Here is a 19956-nt window from a genome sequence, read left to right as displayed (position 1 = left end):
AAGACTAATTACGCCAGAGAAAACAATTGTTCCTCAATACACAGTTCATTTCTGATTACTGTTTAATTTATGTTTATATAAGCGAAACTTGAGGTGTTTGCTTAAGTTAGAATAAACCATTTAATAGTACTAAATAAATTATATTGTTTATTAATTGTGTCATTCTGTAAAATTTGAGGAGGATTTAAATAACTATGAAAATAATATCGCTATTTATTATTAAGCAAATCAATCCGGCAATCAACTATCTAAATACATATAAATAAATAAATAAATAAATATTTTACTAACAATCACGCCACGTTAACTGGTCCCGTGATAAGTTCGTAAAGAACTTGTGTTACAGGTACCAGATATCGGAAATAAATGTAAGATTTTTATTATACACATACATATATTTAATATACATCCATAACCCTGGAAAAGACATTTATATTTATCATACAAATATCTTCCCTTGACGGGATTCGAACCCGCGACCCCCTAGTGTAGTGACCATGTCACTTACCACTACACCAGACGGACGTTAAATATGTATTGAGATTGAATCAACGGAATTCATAGGCCCTTTATAAAAGATGGTAAGAATAGATTATCTTCTCAGAATCGCTACTTCCTAGTGGATCTTCAGACTTGCATGCAAAACATGGAGTCCTCGGTGTACGAGAAGGTTTCTGAGTACCTTACGCTTATGGGACGCACGGAACTCTTGACTTGCTCTGCCACCCAGCACTCATTTGGGAAGATCAGGGATCAAGCGCAGCAGCTGACCAGGGAATATAACTTGCAATGCTTGTATTTATATTATCCAGTGCTGAAGCAACATATCCAGGTAAGACAGTTTAAAACAAATTGACAACTAACCAACAAGAGAAATACACTTCTGCAACACATTGCACTCAATACACACATAGAGAAATCATACAATATAATTTTTTAAACAAATTTGTAAAATAATCTGTACATTTATTTTGTAAATCTATATCTTTTATGTTTATAAATATAACCTTTATATTCTTCAAATTTCCAAGTACATGCAAAATCTTCACTGATAGTTCGTATTAAATTATTTATTAGGTATCCAAATGAACCAGATTAAAAACCACAAACTAAAATGTAGGCTGTTTAATTTATAGTAGAGCTATGTAGAGCGTTAATTAATCCCAACGTTTCGGTGTAGACTCGGTCTTCGGTCAGACTAATTTGCATCTGTGACAAAGAGGCGAGAGCGCACTCATTGTTGGCTATCGTCAAACACATGCACGGCTATTCTAATATTGACCTAAACGGTAATTAATGCCGTGCAAACCACAGCGTGACGTGATCTAATACGTAATGATGTATATATTTTTGCTATGTGATGCATTAACACGATGATATTAGAACATGAAGATTTCATTTTAAATGCTTCAATTTTTTGGCTAGGAAATCAACGTCAGTAAAACATTTCAAACTATTGGAGTAGTTGTAGATTATTAGCTCTAAGATTAATAGCTATAAGATTATAATATAGATCCAGTACGATTATAAATTATTAGACACGTACTGAATTTTTGAAAAAGCCTCCAATAACTCCACTTTCAATTCGACTTTACCGTAAACATCTGTGAGATATAATAACAAAATAATACAATTTAAAACGTATCATGAGAGCAGTTCAATTCACACGAGGAATTTGGAACTCGTCTTTATTACGATAATATATTCACAACTTATGTAAGAATGATTAGTAAAAAAAAAAAAAATTATTTAAAAAAACTAACAAAATACGCTTTTATAGAAAATCCCAACTAAAGAATAGAAAATAAATTTTAATAAATTTGAATTAAAAATAGTGTAAAAAAAAATTATTTTATTGTAAAAAAGCGTGGGGTGCTTTTCGGGATATTATCAAAATAACTCTTCTACTCATATCTGTTCATAAAATATTTATAACTACTTACTGATACATGCATTATTGAAATTTATTTTCTATTTTTTAGTTGGATTTTCTATAAAAACGTATTTTGTTAGTTTTTTTAAACTATTATTTATTTGCAATTTTTTAGTTGAATTTCAATTTTTTCAATCTTTTTTTTTCAATCGGTCCTTAATAAGTATACCAAATTTCGAGTTAATCCGACGTTTTGAAAAATCATGTTCAAAGATTCCGTTACAAACATACATACGTCTGAAGCTAATAAAAGCGTATTAAAAAAGAAAAGAATCGTTCTACTTTAATATAATTCCGATTGATGTTCCTAAGTACTTTATTGATTCATTAATTCCGTAACAGTACGAGTTCGAGCCTTGCGACAATGATCCGATTGACACTATCACCATGGAGCACGAATCCGTGGCTGTCACTTTGGCTCAAGAGGCTCGCCGCTGGGCCACCCGCGTAGTTCGCGAGGCATCCCTCGTCCGGGATGCGAATCGCAAAATCAGTTCTTATCAAGCTATGCGGGAGTCTGGACATAAGGTAAAAGAATTCGCATCTATCATCTGTTTTGTACTATATTAAAGAATTTCTCAAAATCAAACTTTGTCTTTACTTGCTTCAGCACTAGTGATTTTGGAAATCTTGATCAGTCATACTTGGATATCATTAAGAGGGCATCAATATCTTGACATAACTAGCTCAATTCTAAGCTAAAAGTATCCATAGGCAAAAGAAAACTGAATGTAACGTCAGCCCTTCACAATAGAAAAAAAAGTTTTCTAGAAAATTGTTGATTAAATTTTAGACGTTCACATTTTTGACATGCTACTGACAGGCGCACTATCGCTTCGCGTGACTCTTAATGAAAGGTCGGTTCATATCGATGTCAGCTGCTGACAACCTATTGTATTGTAAAATTGCTTAGTGCCTACTACAAGTTAGCATACGGGATCCACTTAACTGCTGGTATGGCATATTGTAAGCGTATTATATGTATATAGATTCCGCTTTGAAGGGTGAGCAGTGACTATTCTACACAATGGAAATTGTGATATTCACATTTAAAGACTCCAGTAACCATTTAACAGCAGGTGAGCCGTGGGCTCGTTCACTCGTCTTTACATAAAAAGTAAATGATTCTACATAGAGAGATAGATATTAAGATTTCCTAAGGCTCTCATTTTCAGGGCTATGGCCCCATAAACATTGTGTTTTACTGCACTCAGAATGTTAGAATGATTTTGAATTTTTCATTTCATTGGGAAATTTTATTCATAGAAGTCACTATTAAAATATTTGGTCGATGAACCATAATGAGAATCACTTCACAATCTTCTCGTTCCTTCTACAAAACATTTGGTACCAAGCTCAATTTCCATACTTGGATTCTGTAACTGTTTTGGAGCTTCACGGCTTTATTTTTTATAGTAAGTGTATTGTAACTTATTTACGTAGGTGGACCCGAACGAACCCAACGGACCTGAGTTGGAAGTAAAGATGGATGAATTGCGTGCCACAATCCGTCGCTCTGAAATATCTAAGGCCAAGTACGAAGCTCGACTGGAATGCTTAAGAGTCGGAGGTGCTCCTGTAGATGATTGGCTAAAGGAAATCGATCTGCTGGCTGTCCAGGAGACACTGCCACGCAGCAGCAGCCTGCTAAGTGTTAGAACTGACGCATCCGGAGCCGCCGTGAGTAGCCAGCCATCTTTAATACACCACGTTCAATATAAACAATTACAACTACAATATATTTGAAAAAACAACAACAGTCAGATTATTTTAACACCTAGAACTTGATTAGCTAAATTCAATTAAGAAAAAATGGTATGAAATAATTATGTTAGTAAGCAATATTCATGGGCTTAGATTAAATTTAGCAGCCTTTTAGCAAAGGTGATCTACTTGAACATTACGTATTCCTCGTAGGACCAGCCGAGCTCGGACTCTTTCTATGATAGCGACAACACTGAGGGTGAAGCAGCTGCTTCGGTGGCCGGCACCAGTGGCTCTGGTGGCCACCAACGTACCACTTCGGGCTCTCAGCATGAGGACGATCATGAAGATGAGGTTGACGGTACGTTTACGTTTTTAGGTATATTGGTGCTACGCCGTTTTGTATGACGTTGTTTTAAGTGCAAATAAGAGCCGTTATTTAAGAAGTAGTGGAGAATTTCATCTATATTACAAAGATTACAAAAATAACAAAAATATTATTCAATGGCTGTTTTACGACTAGCATCTGCCCTGCCCTCTAGTGTTTGGGGTGGGATTCTTAATACACGTCTTTGGAGGAGGCCTCAACCCAAACCGGGATTTCTTGTTAAGTTACAATTATTTTAATACACGTACAAACAAAATTTGGGGTGGGATTCCTAATACACGTCTTTGGAGGAGGCCTCAACCCAAACCGGGATTTCTTGTTAAGTTACAATTATTTTAATACACGTACAAACAAAATTTGGGGTGGGATTCCTAATACACGTCTTTGGAGGAGGCCTCAACCCAAACCGGGATTTCTTGTTAAGTTACAATTATTTTAATACACGTACAAACAAAAGTCACAATATTTGTTGTTTAATGTAATATTATATTCCACCTAAAATTGTAAAACAAAAAATAAAAAGGCTTATTATTATTATTATGGGTTATGGATATCTTTTTTTTCTCAGCTAATGCTGGTAAGTGTGAACCTAGCACGGGCTTACGCCAAGTGAGTTGGTTCATTGTGTAGTGTTGTAGGGGTTTGAGTAGTGGATGTAAGGAATCGTCGCACTATGGAACAGGTGTCGATTATTACAGATTTTTGTAAAGCGATGTATGAATATTTATTAAGATCAAGTTCTGAGAGCGATGGGTGTAATGATTTTGGAATGAGTCCGGTTGATGAAATTATTATGGGTATAATTTTAACGGTGTGTTGATGCCACATTTGTCGTATTTCATCTGCTAGTGGTATATATTTTTGTATTTTCTCAGTGTATTTTTTCCTTATATTTTCAGAATTAGGTATTGCAATATCTATTATTATTATTATTATTATTATTATTATCTGCCCTACGGCGTTCGAGCACCGACATTGTCGCATCGCTTGATTCGAGTAAACCGAGCGTCTTATACGAGTATGTAGCTTAAGTCACAACGACTTCAAAATATATATATTTGACGTATATGACGTGGTATATGACGCCCTGCAATTAAACTTCATCTTCGTGAGCGGTGCGTGCGTCGCGGTGAGCGATGAAGGGTGTCGGCACTTAAGGTGCAGTAACTCAGACAAAGTGGACCGCGACATCACTTGCTTAGTATACGTTAAAAATTGATATGAAAGTTTGGTCCTTAACGTCGTCTAGGTCGTATCGGTTTTTAGTTCTGATCCTGACGGAAACTTAGAACGCGGCAAGGAAATGCGCCTTTCTCGTTTAAAACTTTAAGATTAAGTCGAGGAACTTCACCAACGGTTCTGTAGAGTGGAATTTCAAACTTTGCAGGTACTCATTTGAAACCAACTTTTGGATGAATTGAAAATGTTAGTGGTTTCCTGCGGAACTAATTTGATGTGAAGACTCTCGAACAGTTCTAGAACTTTTATGTCTTAAATGCGGTTTCTTAGTTCACTACTTACGTTAAAAGTTTTGGTAAATTTTGAAGATCGTCTTTAGATGCCTTCGAAGTTTTATACTCTCTTCTGTGAATAATCATTGCGTTAAAATGGTACAATTTTTAATTGAAATTGTGATATTAGCTGCCCTTGAGATTGAACGCCAGCGAATCGAGCAACTTGCGGGAGGATGGGATGATCCCACTCAAGTGAACTGGGGTGAATCCGACCCAGAGCCCTCTACTTCAGAGCCTATAGAACCACCAGCACCACCGCTTTACAAGTGTACTGCTCTTTACTCTTACACCGTGAGTATAAACGAATTATATATAGAAGAAGCTATAGAGAATCATAACAAAACATCTAAGTGTGACAATTCTGAAAACTTATGCTTTTCTTGTGCTTTCTCAAAACTAAAACTTTTATAATAATTAAACTGCTTTTAATGGGTGTTACTTACGGCCTACCTGGTGTTAGTGGCTACCAGAGCCCATAGACATTAACACTTCTTCTCTCTCTACAGTCCAGCCTTTCCCAAAGTGGGCGATAACGCCCCCTTGTAGGCGCTGCAGGGCTAAAGGGGGTAAGATACCCTCAAAACAAAATGGGTGCATTGCATAGAGGCTTGGGAGGCAATTTGTAATTTTATCTAGGAGGACTCTTAGATACCAACTGAGCTCTCTTTATAGTGGTTTTTTAAGTAGGTAAAAAATGAGGGCGCTAAAAAATAATATATTCTCAAAGTTTGTTAGCCTTTGCTCTACACAGTTGTATCGAAAATAAACCGTTGCATTTTCTGTTAATAGGCTCAGAATCCGGATGAGTTGTCTATCATTGAGAACGAACAGCTTGAAGTGGTTGGAGAAGGCGATGGTGACGGTTGGCTGAAAGCTCGGAACTATCGCGGAGAAGAAGGCTACGTGCCACACAACTATCTCGATGTTGACCATGATCAGGTTAGACATATGTATACCTTTATATATACCTACATGTATGTATTTATTATGAAAACACACAATAAAATCGAGAAAAAAATTCGTCCGCGCTTGTCCTCTGTAATCACCATATGATAGTGGCTGTACTAATTTTTTTATGTACTTTACATTGATATAATGAAATAAGCTTTGAGAATCATATAGTATGTGTTGCCGAAATAAAAAAACCTTATATTAGTTAATTACTTGTAATTACAAAAGCGTTTAAATGTTTATCGAAAATACAAGCCCATCGGTACGTTTTTTGACACAGATATATGCAATACATAAATGCAGTTTTTGACTTTTTGCTGTTTTGTCATTCCAATTCAAATACGTCCTGAAATGAAATTCGGACAATTAAGAGACTACTGAAAAATATAGTCTATTTATCGCATGATTACTACTTAATTTTCATGGAAATGTTTTTTCATCATGAACTTTATTCTTTCAATATTTACCTTTTCCGTTTACAAAACAATATTACGTATCAGTGATTTTTCAGTAAATTGTCGCTCTATTGATTTAGCCAGTATTCATACCTTCAATTGTTACAATCAGGCATCTAGCGCTCCAGGTTTGGTAAGCCAAATATCTTTCTCTTCTGTGGATTACACTGTGGAGGGTGAAGACGCTGACGTTGTCCAGTCACCGGATCAGATCTCTGTGATTTCGGCCCCCGTCGGCAAGCCTGATGAACCGACTAAAGCCGCAGAAGCAGCTCAGGGCGAGGCCGCTGCTGTAGCCCAGGGGCCACCAAAAGTCGACCTACCGACTCTCGGTTACTGCTTTGCTCTTTACGATTACGAAGCTGAGGCGTGCGATGAGCTCAACCTTGAAGAGGGACAGGTATGTTTACACAATTACCATTGTTTTTTGGGGTAACAATGTTGTTTACCTATTATAAAAAACATGGATTGTGTATTCTTCAGATTATTCGCGTTGTGTCCCGTAATGCTCATGATGTGGATGACGGTTGGTGGCGCGGAGAGACAAATGGCATTGTGGGAAATTTTCCGTCTCTCATTGTCGAGGAATGTGACGAGGTAAGCTACTTCTATACTTTACAATTAATATAAATATATTTTACCTTTCAATTTACATGTATTTGGTGTAAATTGGGTCACGATCACGCGTTTTATCTACATTTTACAGGAAACGTTACCCTTACACTCGGCTTTGTTCGCATTCATGTAAAAAAAGGATCTCTAGGGTAGTAGCTTCTTTTAATAAAATGTATTCTGTACCCTATTTTCTTTATCTTTATTTTAAATAAATAAAAATATTATCAAAATCGGGTCAGCTAGAAATAAGTTGTGCACGTATCACATAAAAGCATAAAATCGAATTGAGATGACTTCTTCCTTTTTTGAAGTCGGTTAAACTGTAAGTAGCAACCGCTACCTAAGCAAGTCGTCAGTTTCATTAACATGAAAAATGGTTAAATTTCAAACATCTCATAAAGAATACAGAATTAAATGTCAAAGTAAGCATTCATCCTAGATTTAAAATTCTAAGAGGAAAACGAAAACATTCGAGGGACATCAAACAACGGAAAACGAAGGGAAGCTGTTCCAACTTCATGCAAATTTGAGTTAACTTTTACGCGATCGAGAAGTTAAAAAACTCGCACTAAGCAAACAGAAACATGTTCCGGGTCGTCTTTATATAAACAAACGTAGGTGAAAGCAGTCTAAATGGTGTATTGAGTTTTAAACATCATACAATTCAAACAAAGACAATAAAGTTTAATTAACTCAGTGAAGAGCCTCTCGACTCGTACAGAGAGGACTGTTTTTCAGTTTCCATTTGAATTTCGCTCCACAACGATGTCAGATACACGCATAATGTATTTTGTAGTTGCTCCTAATATATCACAACATTGTATGTTGTTTGGGAACTTTTGAAGCGACCAAACTTTAGTTCTCGGTTTCTGACAGTTGTCTTAATTAGTACATATACGAATGCTAATTTTGTTAGTACGTGTTTCACCTAAAAAAAAAAGAAATGTTCTACTTTATGTTCATTTTAAAATACAATAAATATATTTCTAAATTCCTATTTTAATTAATGGCCGATTTGAGCAGACTACAATACGGTCCACTAGATGGTAATTGATAGCCGTTTCTCGTGGACATCACAGTCAGGGACATAGACTAGTCACTGCCTGCGGCTGAGGACACCCCTCAAATTTTGTTTGAAGAAAGATTCCTCTTGATCAGCACGATCTGCTTATTTCTGCCGCGGAGCAGTAATGCGTTTCGGTTTGAAGGGTGGGGCAGCCGTTATAACTATACTTGACATCTTAGAACTTATATCTCAAGGCGGGTGGCGCATTTACGTCATAGATGTCTATGGGCTTCAGTAACCACTTAACACCAGGTGGGCTGTGAGCTCGTCCACCCATCTAAGCAATAAAAAAAATAAAAAAGATTTTAGTAATTAAAAAAGTATTAGCGTCAGGACCATTCCTCGGACTCAATTAATGTTGTGTTCAATGTGGTACAACTTCTGAAATGGATCAGTTGATCTAAAACTCATATATTGTTAGAATGGAGAACCACTGAGTGTCGTTGAAGAGGACTGGACCCCATCTGGATGCGCTCCTCCGGTCTTCGCTTCACCACCGACCTCACCACCGGGTGCTTCAGATGAAGGTATTTATAAAAACTATAGCTCTTTACTTGATTGTTCTATGTGGGGCTATGGAATCGCAATTTTTTCTTTTTTCCTGTCTAAGCTATATCAGCGTTACCCTAGCGTGTAGGTGAGCTCACGGGGCTCAAACCGGAGTGATGCTAACACTGACCCTAGCAAGAGCAGTGCTTCGCAGAATCTACCACCGGATCGGAAACGCGACCTACTGAGAAGTTCCGGCGAGAAACTCAGTGCACAATATAAATTATAGATATGCATTTCGCTCTACTATACATGCGCTACATACACGTGCTGAGCAGGTCCGATAAATATGATGCTACTCAAATACTACTTAAGTTTGCAATAACAATGTTGTTAATAATTCTTGTTTGTTTGGTTTAAATATGGACATTAAACTTGTATTGTTATCTATTCGTATATGTTTTTTTGCCACAATACGTGCTACTAGCTCTCCTTTTAAATGGTACACCGTTCATATCAAATTTCAATTCTTTATACGAAAATTTATTTAAATCATAGTACTTTAACTTCTTTGACCTTCAGTAATGAAATCTTGAATATATTTTTTTTTTATTGCTTAGATGGGTGATTTATTTTTATTAGCTCACGATACACCTGGTGGTAAATGGTTATCGGAGCTCATAGACATCTACAACGTAAGTGCCGCCACCCACCTTGAGATATGAGTTCAAGGTCTCAGTATACTTTCAACGGCTGCTCCACCCTTCAAACCAAAACGCAGTACTGTTTCACGGCAAAAATAGGTCAGGTGGTGGTACCTACCCGTGCGGACTCACCAGAGGTCCTACCACCAGTAATTACGCAAATTATAATTTTGCTGGTTTGAATTTTATTACACGATGCTATTCCTTCACCGTGGAAGTCAATCGTGAATATATGTTAAGTACGTATTACATTGGAAAAATTGGTACCCGCCTGCGGGATTCGAACACCGATACAGTCGCATTGCTCGACACGAATGCACCGGACGTCTTATCCTTTAGGCTACGACGACTTCGACTGTCTATAATCTACATATATTAAGTAGTTTGGTGTTCATAAGAATGTCAACTTCTCCCTTTTGTAGACGAACATTGTAGATTCCCTGCGGCTGCTCTCTATTTCTCTCTGAACTGACTCAAACAACAAACTTTTAAGTAAAAATAGAAATTCAAGTTTCAAGAAAGTTCCACATTAAACGCAATGAATTAAATTGTGTTACAATTCAACGAAACTTACCAAGAAGGCCCATTATAAATGAGTTTTATTAACTCGAGTCTCTAAGAGCTAATTCATTGCAACTGCACTATACATAAATACGTTTTGAGTTCCCTAATCTCATTTTTCATGTAATTTTGTAGTACCTACGTTTTGTAATAATCTGTGAGAATACCCAGTAAAAGATTCCAGTTATAATCAGAATCAAACTAACGTTCTAGTTATTATAGCCGCTTGCAATTAATTACTTACTTTACTGGTGGTTGGACCTCTTGAGAATCCGCGCGGATAGGTACCACCGCTCTGCCTATTTCTGTCGTGAAGCAGTAATGCGTTTCGGTCTGAAGGGCAGGGCAGCCGTTGTAACTATACTAAGATCTTATAACTTATATCTCAAGGTGGGTGGCGCATTTACGTTGTAGATGTCTATGAGCTCCAGTAACCACTTAACACCAGGTGGGCCGTGAGCTCGTCCAACCATCAAACCAATAAAAATTAAAATTAAAATTAACATATACTAATAGTAGTCATGCTAGTCAGATCAGATACAATAAAGGACCATTAAAAATCATACAAAAGCCAATTAAATGAAATAGAAATTATTATAAATATCTCCCAAAAAGTGACTTAAATGAGTTTTATTAACTCGAGTCTCTAAGAGCTAATTCATTGCAACTGCACTATACATAAATACGTTTTGAGTTCCCTAATCTCATTTTTCATGTAATTTTGTAGTACCTACGTTTTGTAATAATCTGTGAGAATACCCAGTAAAAGATTCCAGTTATAATCAGAATCAAACTAACGTTCTAGTTATTATAGCCGCTTGCAATTAATTACTTACTTTACTGGTGGTTGGACCTCTTGAGAATCCGCGCGGATAGGTACCACCGCTCTGCCTATTTCTGTCGTGAAGCAGTAATGCGTTTCGGTCTGAAGGGCAGGGCAGCCGTTGTAACTATACTAAGATCTTATAACTTATATCTCAAGGTGGGTGGCGCATTTACGTTGTAGATGTCTATGAGCTCCAGTAACCACTTAACACCAGGTGGGCCGTGAGCTCGTCCAACCATCAAACCAATAAAAATTAAAATTAAAATTAACATATACTAATAGTAGTCATGCTAGTCAGATCAGATACAATAAAGGACCATTAAAAATCATACAAAAGCCAATTAAATGAAATAGAAATTATTATAAATATCTCCCAAAAAGTGACTTGAAAATACAAACTACTTCCTATTGGCTCCCGAGGCAATTAGGCGATCACGATATTACGTTTAGCGACTAGGAGAGATGCATTTAATTAATTAATAGTTCGTCTGAAACGGAGTTCTACGCAAGTTACAAGTAACACAATTAGGACACCGCTCCATATTCATGTCAAAATACGTATATGAGTTAGAGTTGCCAAACTAAATTTGCATGGATTATAACATTATGGAATACACGGGCTTATTTAAGCAATTGTAAAATTGTATACTCGGAGCAGACAATGTCTTCATTTTAATAAAGCTGTACGTGAAAATCAGTACCGGTTTTGCGTAAACATTTTCAGAGTCGTATCGCAACCGCTTTATCGAATAAAGCTGTGGCAATAGGTAGAAAGTGGAGTACGCTCAGTGCAACAAATTGCCGTGAAAACTTGTTTTATTCGCTTATGGAACCTGAATACGTCGTCTAGTAAATTTTCTAACAATTTAAAACTATCAAATGGTCGTGAAACTCGATTAATGGTTGTCGTAATGGACGCGAAGTATGTGGTCCCATTTGTTTGCCATAATACTATTAACAATTTCAATTAGGGTTCGATGAGTAAATCATATTAAAGAAGCAAGCGTAGCAACATTTCCGGCCTACACCAATAATTGGCTTTTCCGTATAATTTAAAGTGAATTTCCCGTAGCTTTCTCGAACCAGGCATACAGGATACAAGCTTCACCTTGTTAATTCATTATAAATTTCCAGAAAATTGTTCAGTTTAACTAGGACACTGTGCAGCACACCCCACCTGGGCCTTGATTGATTTAAAACTACCCACACTAGTCTCGAGAGCTCGCAGATGACTGTATCAGTTCATAGTCAGACGTCCCTCAGAACAGAACGACTCTTAAATATTCTGCGTGACTCGCGTATGTACTCTAGACTTGTCACATCGGATGTTCGGTTGCATTTATAATACTTTTATAAGCTCGTGTTATATTAAAATTGTGATTTTTCTTCGCGCACTCGTTAATATTTGTAACGCTGATTGTTGCGTTGTGGTGAATGAGAGTGGACTGTATTATTAGTTTGATATTTTAATTAGTTCATACGTGACAAATTAAAGATATATGAATTTAAGAAATATTAAATAGATGCGTCGCCCTTGGCGGCTGGAATTGAAAAAGGAAAAGTGTCATAGCGGACGTCGCTCGTTGTTACTTTTGACGTTCCGAATTCAAACACTGATCATAAATTGGTAACTGGACGCTGCTAGCTGCGGTAAACGAGAGCAGCGCGGCCCCTCCTCTTGAACCACCACCACCGCCGCCAGCTGATCTCGGTGACTCGATGGACAGCCAGCCCGACTTTAGCTTTAACCTAGAGTTGACCAGGAACCAGCAGGAGCAATACGGCATGCAGTTCTCGGAGCCCGCCGGCCCACCCGTGCCGCCCCCAGTCACTATTGTTGGTAAGCGACGTATTCAAACGATTTTCATGAGTAATAACAAAATTATTTTTAAAAGGCTAACCAAGATATTAATTTTCAATTAACTAAAACTACGCAAGTACTGTTTCAAAAACTACTGGACCTAACAAATCAAATTCCTCTCGTCATAATTTTCCTCTTTTGGTACAATTGAAATACATACTAGTATTAACTAGAAGAATAGTAGGTATTTCCGTAATATGTCTGCTGAGATTTCTTGATTTTTGTAGATCCGCACTCGCCTTATTGACGTAGCTGTTTATAACAATAGAAATATATACTTAAATGATTGTTATAGCTACACTTATACAATATTAAAATATACTCATATGTAGGTTTCCCCGAATCAAAGTTGACTACATTATTTTTTATGTTCTTTAGTTCAATTCATACAATGAAAGATTCCATATTACATTACACAGCAGAAATGCACCCATAAATGCACTGATACTACATATTTGAGTAACGGTACCTAAGCGCTTGAAGTGGTCGTAAGTTCTAAGCCTAAACAAATAAAAAATAGGTGTATCTAGTTTCCTGAAATACATAAAGCAAGATGGAAGTTAAGCTTTTCTTGAAAATCGGATACGTGATATAGTCAGAAAGTGAAAATGATTTTATCTTTTGAAAACCTTGTATGTATATTGAAATATCCGGGATTTCGTAGGTCTTTAGAATTGCATTGCTGTGTATTACGATACAAAAGTTCGGTTCAGTGTCCTCAACAACACGAAAGCGAATGGCTTTTCAACATACATATCTTGTTTCCGACTAGATATTTTAGACATAAAACACTTTGTATCGCCATTTATTCTGCAGAAAAAAGGAAAGTAAAAAAGAAAGAAAAGTAGAAAAACAAATTATATAATTACAGTAAATTTCTTTGTGAAAATTATTTTTATATTATTAGTAAATAATTCGTTCTCTTCCATGCTACAGTTGATGAGGTTGCCAGCGATAATTTCGATGATGAGGTTTGATATAAATATAATCGCTATGTGCCGTCTGTGTAATGTTTACGTGCTGACTTTCTGTTTTTTTTTATGTTGCTTTTATGAAGTTATTAATTAAAAAAGGAACGTCATAACAAAACGTAAAAGTATTCGCTCAGCTCGTTTCGGATATATGAGTTTTGAAACAATTTATTTAAATGTTTCCTATTGTTCGGAAAACATATTTACGTTTTGTTATGGCTAAACAATTTAACGTTTTTTTAGGAGATAATTTTAGCTCACCTCTCTTCAGGCATGTGCTTGTGAATGTTCTGTCTGTTTATAATTTTTGACTGAAATTGAGTTTTTATTAGTAAGTTATCGGCTCGCGTGACTGCTTTTCATATAGTGACCTAATATTTTTTGTGAACTGCTAACTACATATATGATTCCACCAGTGACCTTTAATAGTAAACAATGAAATGGGATAAATTAAAAAATGATACCAATAATATTAACGTTTTGTGCGTTAAGTCCACTACCAATTACAATTAGCATGTCCTTACGTATAATTTACTATATTACCATAGTTCAAGGGAAGTTGGGCAAGTTGCAATAAAGTTGTCCCGCCATTAACAGTGCCGTAATTAGGGCCACGATGTGAGTGTATATGAAATACTCATTCGAATTTTAAAGCCTTTGACTTGATTTAGTATCTTGCCCCTTAAATGACTCAATACATGAGTTCCGGCTGGACGGAGTCACGAACGGTCCTAGATACGTCACCGAACATCAATTAGGTTCATAAATCCTTACCGCTTTGTAGGTCAATAGCCTTTAGCTTAACTACTTGATTAATATCCAATCTGAGAATGTTATTGAACTTCCCATGATAATATTGAAGCAACAGTCATTTCGTAATGTGTATGTGTTACGGTAAATGTACACTCTTAGGAAATGTACACTTTTACCGGTAAATGTGCACATTTGCCAAAAAGTTAGGTATATGTGAACTGAATATAATGTGTATGTACTTGTGAATTCAACTACAATTGAATTAAATGTACATTTCCCTTCTTTGAAATTGTAAATATTAGTTGAATGCACATTACCCAAACAAGGAGGCAAATGTGCACATTTACCGGAAAATGTGTACATTTGCCGCAATATCTACTTTTACCGTAACATATGCACTGTTTTTAGATATTGACGTCTTTTACATTATTTATCTGTTTATTATTTCCATAATTTTATCTACTACTTAGGCGGTATCACCGTAAATCAAGTTATAATTATTAATAATCACTAGTGGTCCCCTGGTAGTCGAAATTCGACTATAACTAATGCAAATTATAAGTTTGTACACTATTATGATTCGATTGTCAAGGAATATTATATTTCTTTAATAACCACAGATTTCGTCAAGACTACACTTTAGACAAATATTAATAAAGAGAAAACAATATTTAATCTATTCTCAATTTAACAGACTAAGTATAACTGACAGACTGCAAAGAAAAGTTTGACAATAAACAAATAGTATGCATGCGTGTGTGTGTGTCAAATACATGGTAGTGTATGTAATGATTTCTTTATTGATTTAATGTATCTTTTATGAATTATTTAAAAAAAAATATTAGCATTGTGCACTTCTTCTCTATAATCTCTATAAGTGTGGAAAATTTCATACTCCTCCGTCCGCGCAATTTTCGTAAAAAGGGATACAAAAATTTTGCTTCACGTATTAATATTAATCATTAATTTACCACAGGACGAAGAAGAGATGCCGCAGCCGATGCCGGTGGTAAAGCCTGTGCCGCCGCCAGTTGAGCTGCCAAATGCTGGCGAGTGCGGGCTGGGGGTCGCGCAGATTGTGATCACAGCGGCCACCCCGATGGTCGAGGAGCCGGAACTACCGTTCCCGCCTGCAGAGCCGCAGCCGCAGCCGCAACCGCAGATCGACGACGACGACGAGGAGTCGTCGCTGTCCGAGCAGACCGCGGTGTGCGTGCGTCCGCAGCCGACCTCTAGCTCCACAGGCTCGGAGGGCGACTCAACAGGCCCGCACTCCCCACCCGCTGCCCCACGAGCCGGTCGCGCCTCCATCCCCGATGAACTAGAGCCCGCCCAGCTGGCGAGACTCACCGACCTCAAGGAGTCCAACGCCTAAAGGATTCGGACGTACTTCTCCTTAACAAGTATCCTCCATCTAGAACGGATCCGGTCGTCAATCCGAGACCGTTTCTCTGCTATGCGGTATTGCATTGAGCGAATTCTCATATTTCCAACCTTTCAGGTCCCTTATACAGTAGACGTGTCTCCAAATATCACGATGTATCTTCGTTCGATTGTTACCTATTCCTGAGGAGTTCAGTTTCAAGCTTTGACAACGCGGAACTGTGACTGCTTGTACGGGGCTCTGCGATCTTTCATCCTGTTATTGCAAAAATATTTCTAGCGACATATTGATACTTTTAGTAAACGTGTTTACATTACATTCACAATTAATGTATTAATGTTAGAAAAACTATGCGTTAATTTAATAAATATACTACATATATTAGAGTAGAAAATAAAGTAGGATACATTACTGATTGTGATCGTTTTTGTTGTTGATTGGCGAAAATATACTAATAACCAACTTAAAGCGCGGTAAATAATCATTACTGAACCAATCATGCTTCATTACAATCGACAACAGAAACGTTCGTAGGTGCATAGAGAAACGGTCGCAACCCTTACAGATGTGAATTAAACAGTATTCAAAATTACGATTAAAAGCGACAGATCACCTGTTGACGGATTGGAGGCCAGAACCGTAACCAAACATTTTGGTCGACAAATAAACACGAAATCACAACGACAACAACTTGAACACGCTATATATGAATAAATTATATATTATTTTGAATGGATAATTGAAGCTAATGCAAAAGATTGTCGGCCACGTTGTTTGTTTACGTATGGAAGCTTTGTGAGCATTAATGAATTTTTCTACTGTCGGTTTCTACCTTCGGACAGTGCAGAAGTTCATTGACAGTAAGGATGATACAGGGTGTTACCAATTTCTCTGATATGCACACAATAATAAACATTCATTATAACCGTGTTCGTAATATGTACATTGAATAGGCCAATCAAAACCCCAACAATTAAATCCAGTAAGCATTTTAATTTTTAATCGATGTTATTTAATTAATGCTTCAATTTATAGTCAGTGTTCTAGAATTAAACAAGTAACCGTTTAAGTATTCAAAGATTTAGCATGAGTGTTTTTCAATTAATTAAAATTTATTGATATGTTAGAGATAATTTATATCTGCAGCTTTTTACTCTGTTAATTATAGAGGATAGTTAGTTACGTTAGTATGTTGATAGTAAATATCGTTGGGTTCTACAAATGATTAGATTCCTTTTGAAATTCATCGTAAGTGATAATTAATATTAGCGTTATTTTATTAAAATTTCATTGGCTTGTTCTATCAATTAAAAAGTTTAGAAGCGCTGATGTTTAATATACACTTAATCGATTAATAGCTAGTAGTGTTTATGTGAAATTAATATCTTAATATTCTACAGTAGCAAACGTTCATTCAGTAAATAAAACCTAATTAGTTGTAAGAGAGGATTATAGCACTCTGATGGCGTCTCTGAAAAGACTCATTCTCTGTCTAGAAAGCATAGCACTAACTGTTTTTAGAATTTTGTGCTTTTACACTATTTTATTGTATGTGTTCTTTTCCACAAAGTCGCAACAGAGCAGAGCGAAATCCAGTTTTAAATTTAGCTTCAAGTACCTTTATTTATTTAGTTATTCGCCTTTGTAGAGATGAACACATATTATATTAGTTACTTAGTCACCTTTTTCAAAATAGGCAGATGCAGTCTAAAATAGGCAATTGCAGTAAATCATTTGTGAAACTCATTACAAAATGGATCCTTAACTTACTACATTCAGCTGATCCGACAAACCAAATGACGTTGTGACATTAGTTTACAAGAGCGTTGCTGTTAATAGGGACTACTCAAAAAGCCAATTTTTTTAATGGTTTTTTGTTCTAATCCGATAAACCCAAATGATCTGTATGTAAGATGTAGGTAACGCTCAAAATGGGTTAACTTTTATGCACTGTGCTGAGATTGTGTTGAATATTATTCGAACTTTAGTAAAAATTCATGGATGCGTGAACATAAGTGTCGAAATCAGTTTTTTTTAATTTAAACTCAGATCAACCTACGGAAGAAAGTTAACAACATGAAATTTCTTCTTCATAAGATAGAAAAAAAATCTTTGTAGTAAATTACGTAGTTTTAGTTTAAATAAGAGTGCTGATCCTTATTTAGTATAAGCATACTTATTAGAGTTTGTCATTTCATGTATTTCTGTGTATCAATTATACCATCAAATAAATTAGACCGCTGTTTGATTGTAGCTTATTATCAACACAAAATTATGAAATACATGCCATATTGGCACAAATCATATGGCGACTCAGATTGAAGAGACATTCTGTTATAAATTCTTAATAATATATTAAGAAGTTGGAAGAATCTTTTAAAAATTCTTTTATAACTCAAATCTCGTATCATTATCATTTTGACTCGTTCAACACAAGGAGATAGGAATTATTAAGACTGATATTCCATACCCATCTTCTTGGGGCCACATAGTGGGATTTATAAGTAGCACTTGCGCCTGCCATATATGTTTTTAGACCCCTCTCACTTGTTATAGGGTAAGCCATACACGTATTGGCCAGATCATGTCAGACGTAATTTGATTTTTTTTAATTAGTCGGGTAGCACTACAGCTACTTTAGGTTTTAAAATGGAATATTAATTCAAAATGGAATTTGAATGTGAGAGTTAAAATAAAAGGAGGAAGATACATAACAATTTCAGCTGAAAATCTATTATTATAAAATACTCGAAATAATATGGAGTTGTATTGCAAAAAAAGAGAGTACGAAGTTGCCTAGTTCTTACACGTACATACATACAAGAAGTGCATGTCTAATAATTACAATAAATTCAAAACATATTACCAGATTGCCAAAATTAAAAAAAAAATCCAATAATTGTTGCCTATGGAAGTAAAAAAGAGATATCTCACTATATTGTTTACAACGGAAATAAGACATTAGATTTTAATGATATATTTTCTACGTTTTGCTACTACCTTTATGAATAATTAAACTTAAAAAGTCTCGTCGTCTGTTCAATCCAGACGGTCTACACGCTTAAAATATCTGTCAGATAGTATGGTCGATGCGGTAAACTAAGCATTGGGGCTCAGAAAAAACAGTGTAAGTATGATCCAGATACATTAATTACGACTTCTTCTTTTCATGACATACAAAATAAGGATTACATAGAGATCATTTGATTAGAAAAATATATTTTACTGCTTTTTTCAAGTAGTTTTAATGTGTAAGATCTGACAATACTTAGAGTACCTATGGTAGGTTTAGAGACGATTAAAATATTATCTGGCAACACTAAACTCGTTCTAGATAATTCCAGCCTATAGTGTAATACTATTTAGAATGAAAATTGTACAGGCCATTTTAGGTACTCTGCAGAACTTATATTTATGAGTAGTATTATTTACCAAGAAATAATGGCAGCCCCCTCACTTTATATAAGGAACAGTGCTAAATACATTTTTTCAATCGGTAATTGGAGCTGTCATGGTTTATGTGCTATTATTCTTTTATCTTCGGGGTTGCCATGAATAATCTATAGAGTACCTAATCTGGGCAGCAATTTAAATCTATGTTTAAGTGTTATCAATACTATTTAGTTTTCAAAATCAATGTACTATCGCTTTAATAATGTTCTGTAATGCCTTTTTGATCTATAATATAGTTTCTGTGTAATAATTCGACTTTTATTGCACCTGTCCTCCTTTCTCCTCCTCCTTTATGAATATTATGAATAACAAAGAATATAAGATTAAT

At 35.9% G+C, this 19956-nt stretch overlaps 1 protein-coding gene across 4 annotated transcripts in view; it reads left to right on the top strand.

The window, feature by feature from the left end:
• The window catches only part of nwk (nervous wreck), a 97775-nt gene extending 77900 nt beyond the window's left edge, over positions 1 to 19875 (top strand). For 2 of the 4 annotated variants that reach the window (XM_038013187.2, XM_038013163.2), the window contains 12 exons: positions 605 to 832; positions 2276 to 2461; positions 3377 to 3613; positions 3851 to 3998; positions 5667 to 5830; positions 6329 to 6478; positions 7058 to 7345; positions 7429 to 7542; positions 9048 to 9153; positions 12852 to 13046; positions 14004 to 14038; positions 15768 to 18410. In XM_038013187.2, coding sequence (XP_037869115.2) covers positions 605 to 832; positions 2276 to 2461; positions 3377 to 3613; positions 3851 to 3998; positions 5667 to 5830; positions 6329 to 6478; positions 7058 to 7345; positions 7429 to 7542; positions 9048 to 9153; positions 12852 to 13046; positions 14004 to 14038; positions 15768 to 16166 — 2250 coding nt within the window. In that variant the 3' untranslated portion in view covers positions 16167 to 18410. 4 annotated transcript variants of the gene reach the window in all.
• Positions 19876 to 19956: the final 81 nt, after the last annotated feature.

This window comes from Bombyx mori, chromosome 1 (assembly GCF_030269925.1).
Source record: "Bombyx mori chromosome 1, ASM3026992v2".
Taxonomy (NCBI): Eukaryota; Metazoa; Arthropoda; class Insecta; order Lepidoptera; family Bombycidae; genus Bombyx; species Bombyx mori.
The sequence above is the reverse complement of the archived record's forward strand: the minus strand, read 5'-3'. Positions and strand labels throughout refer to the sequence as shown.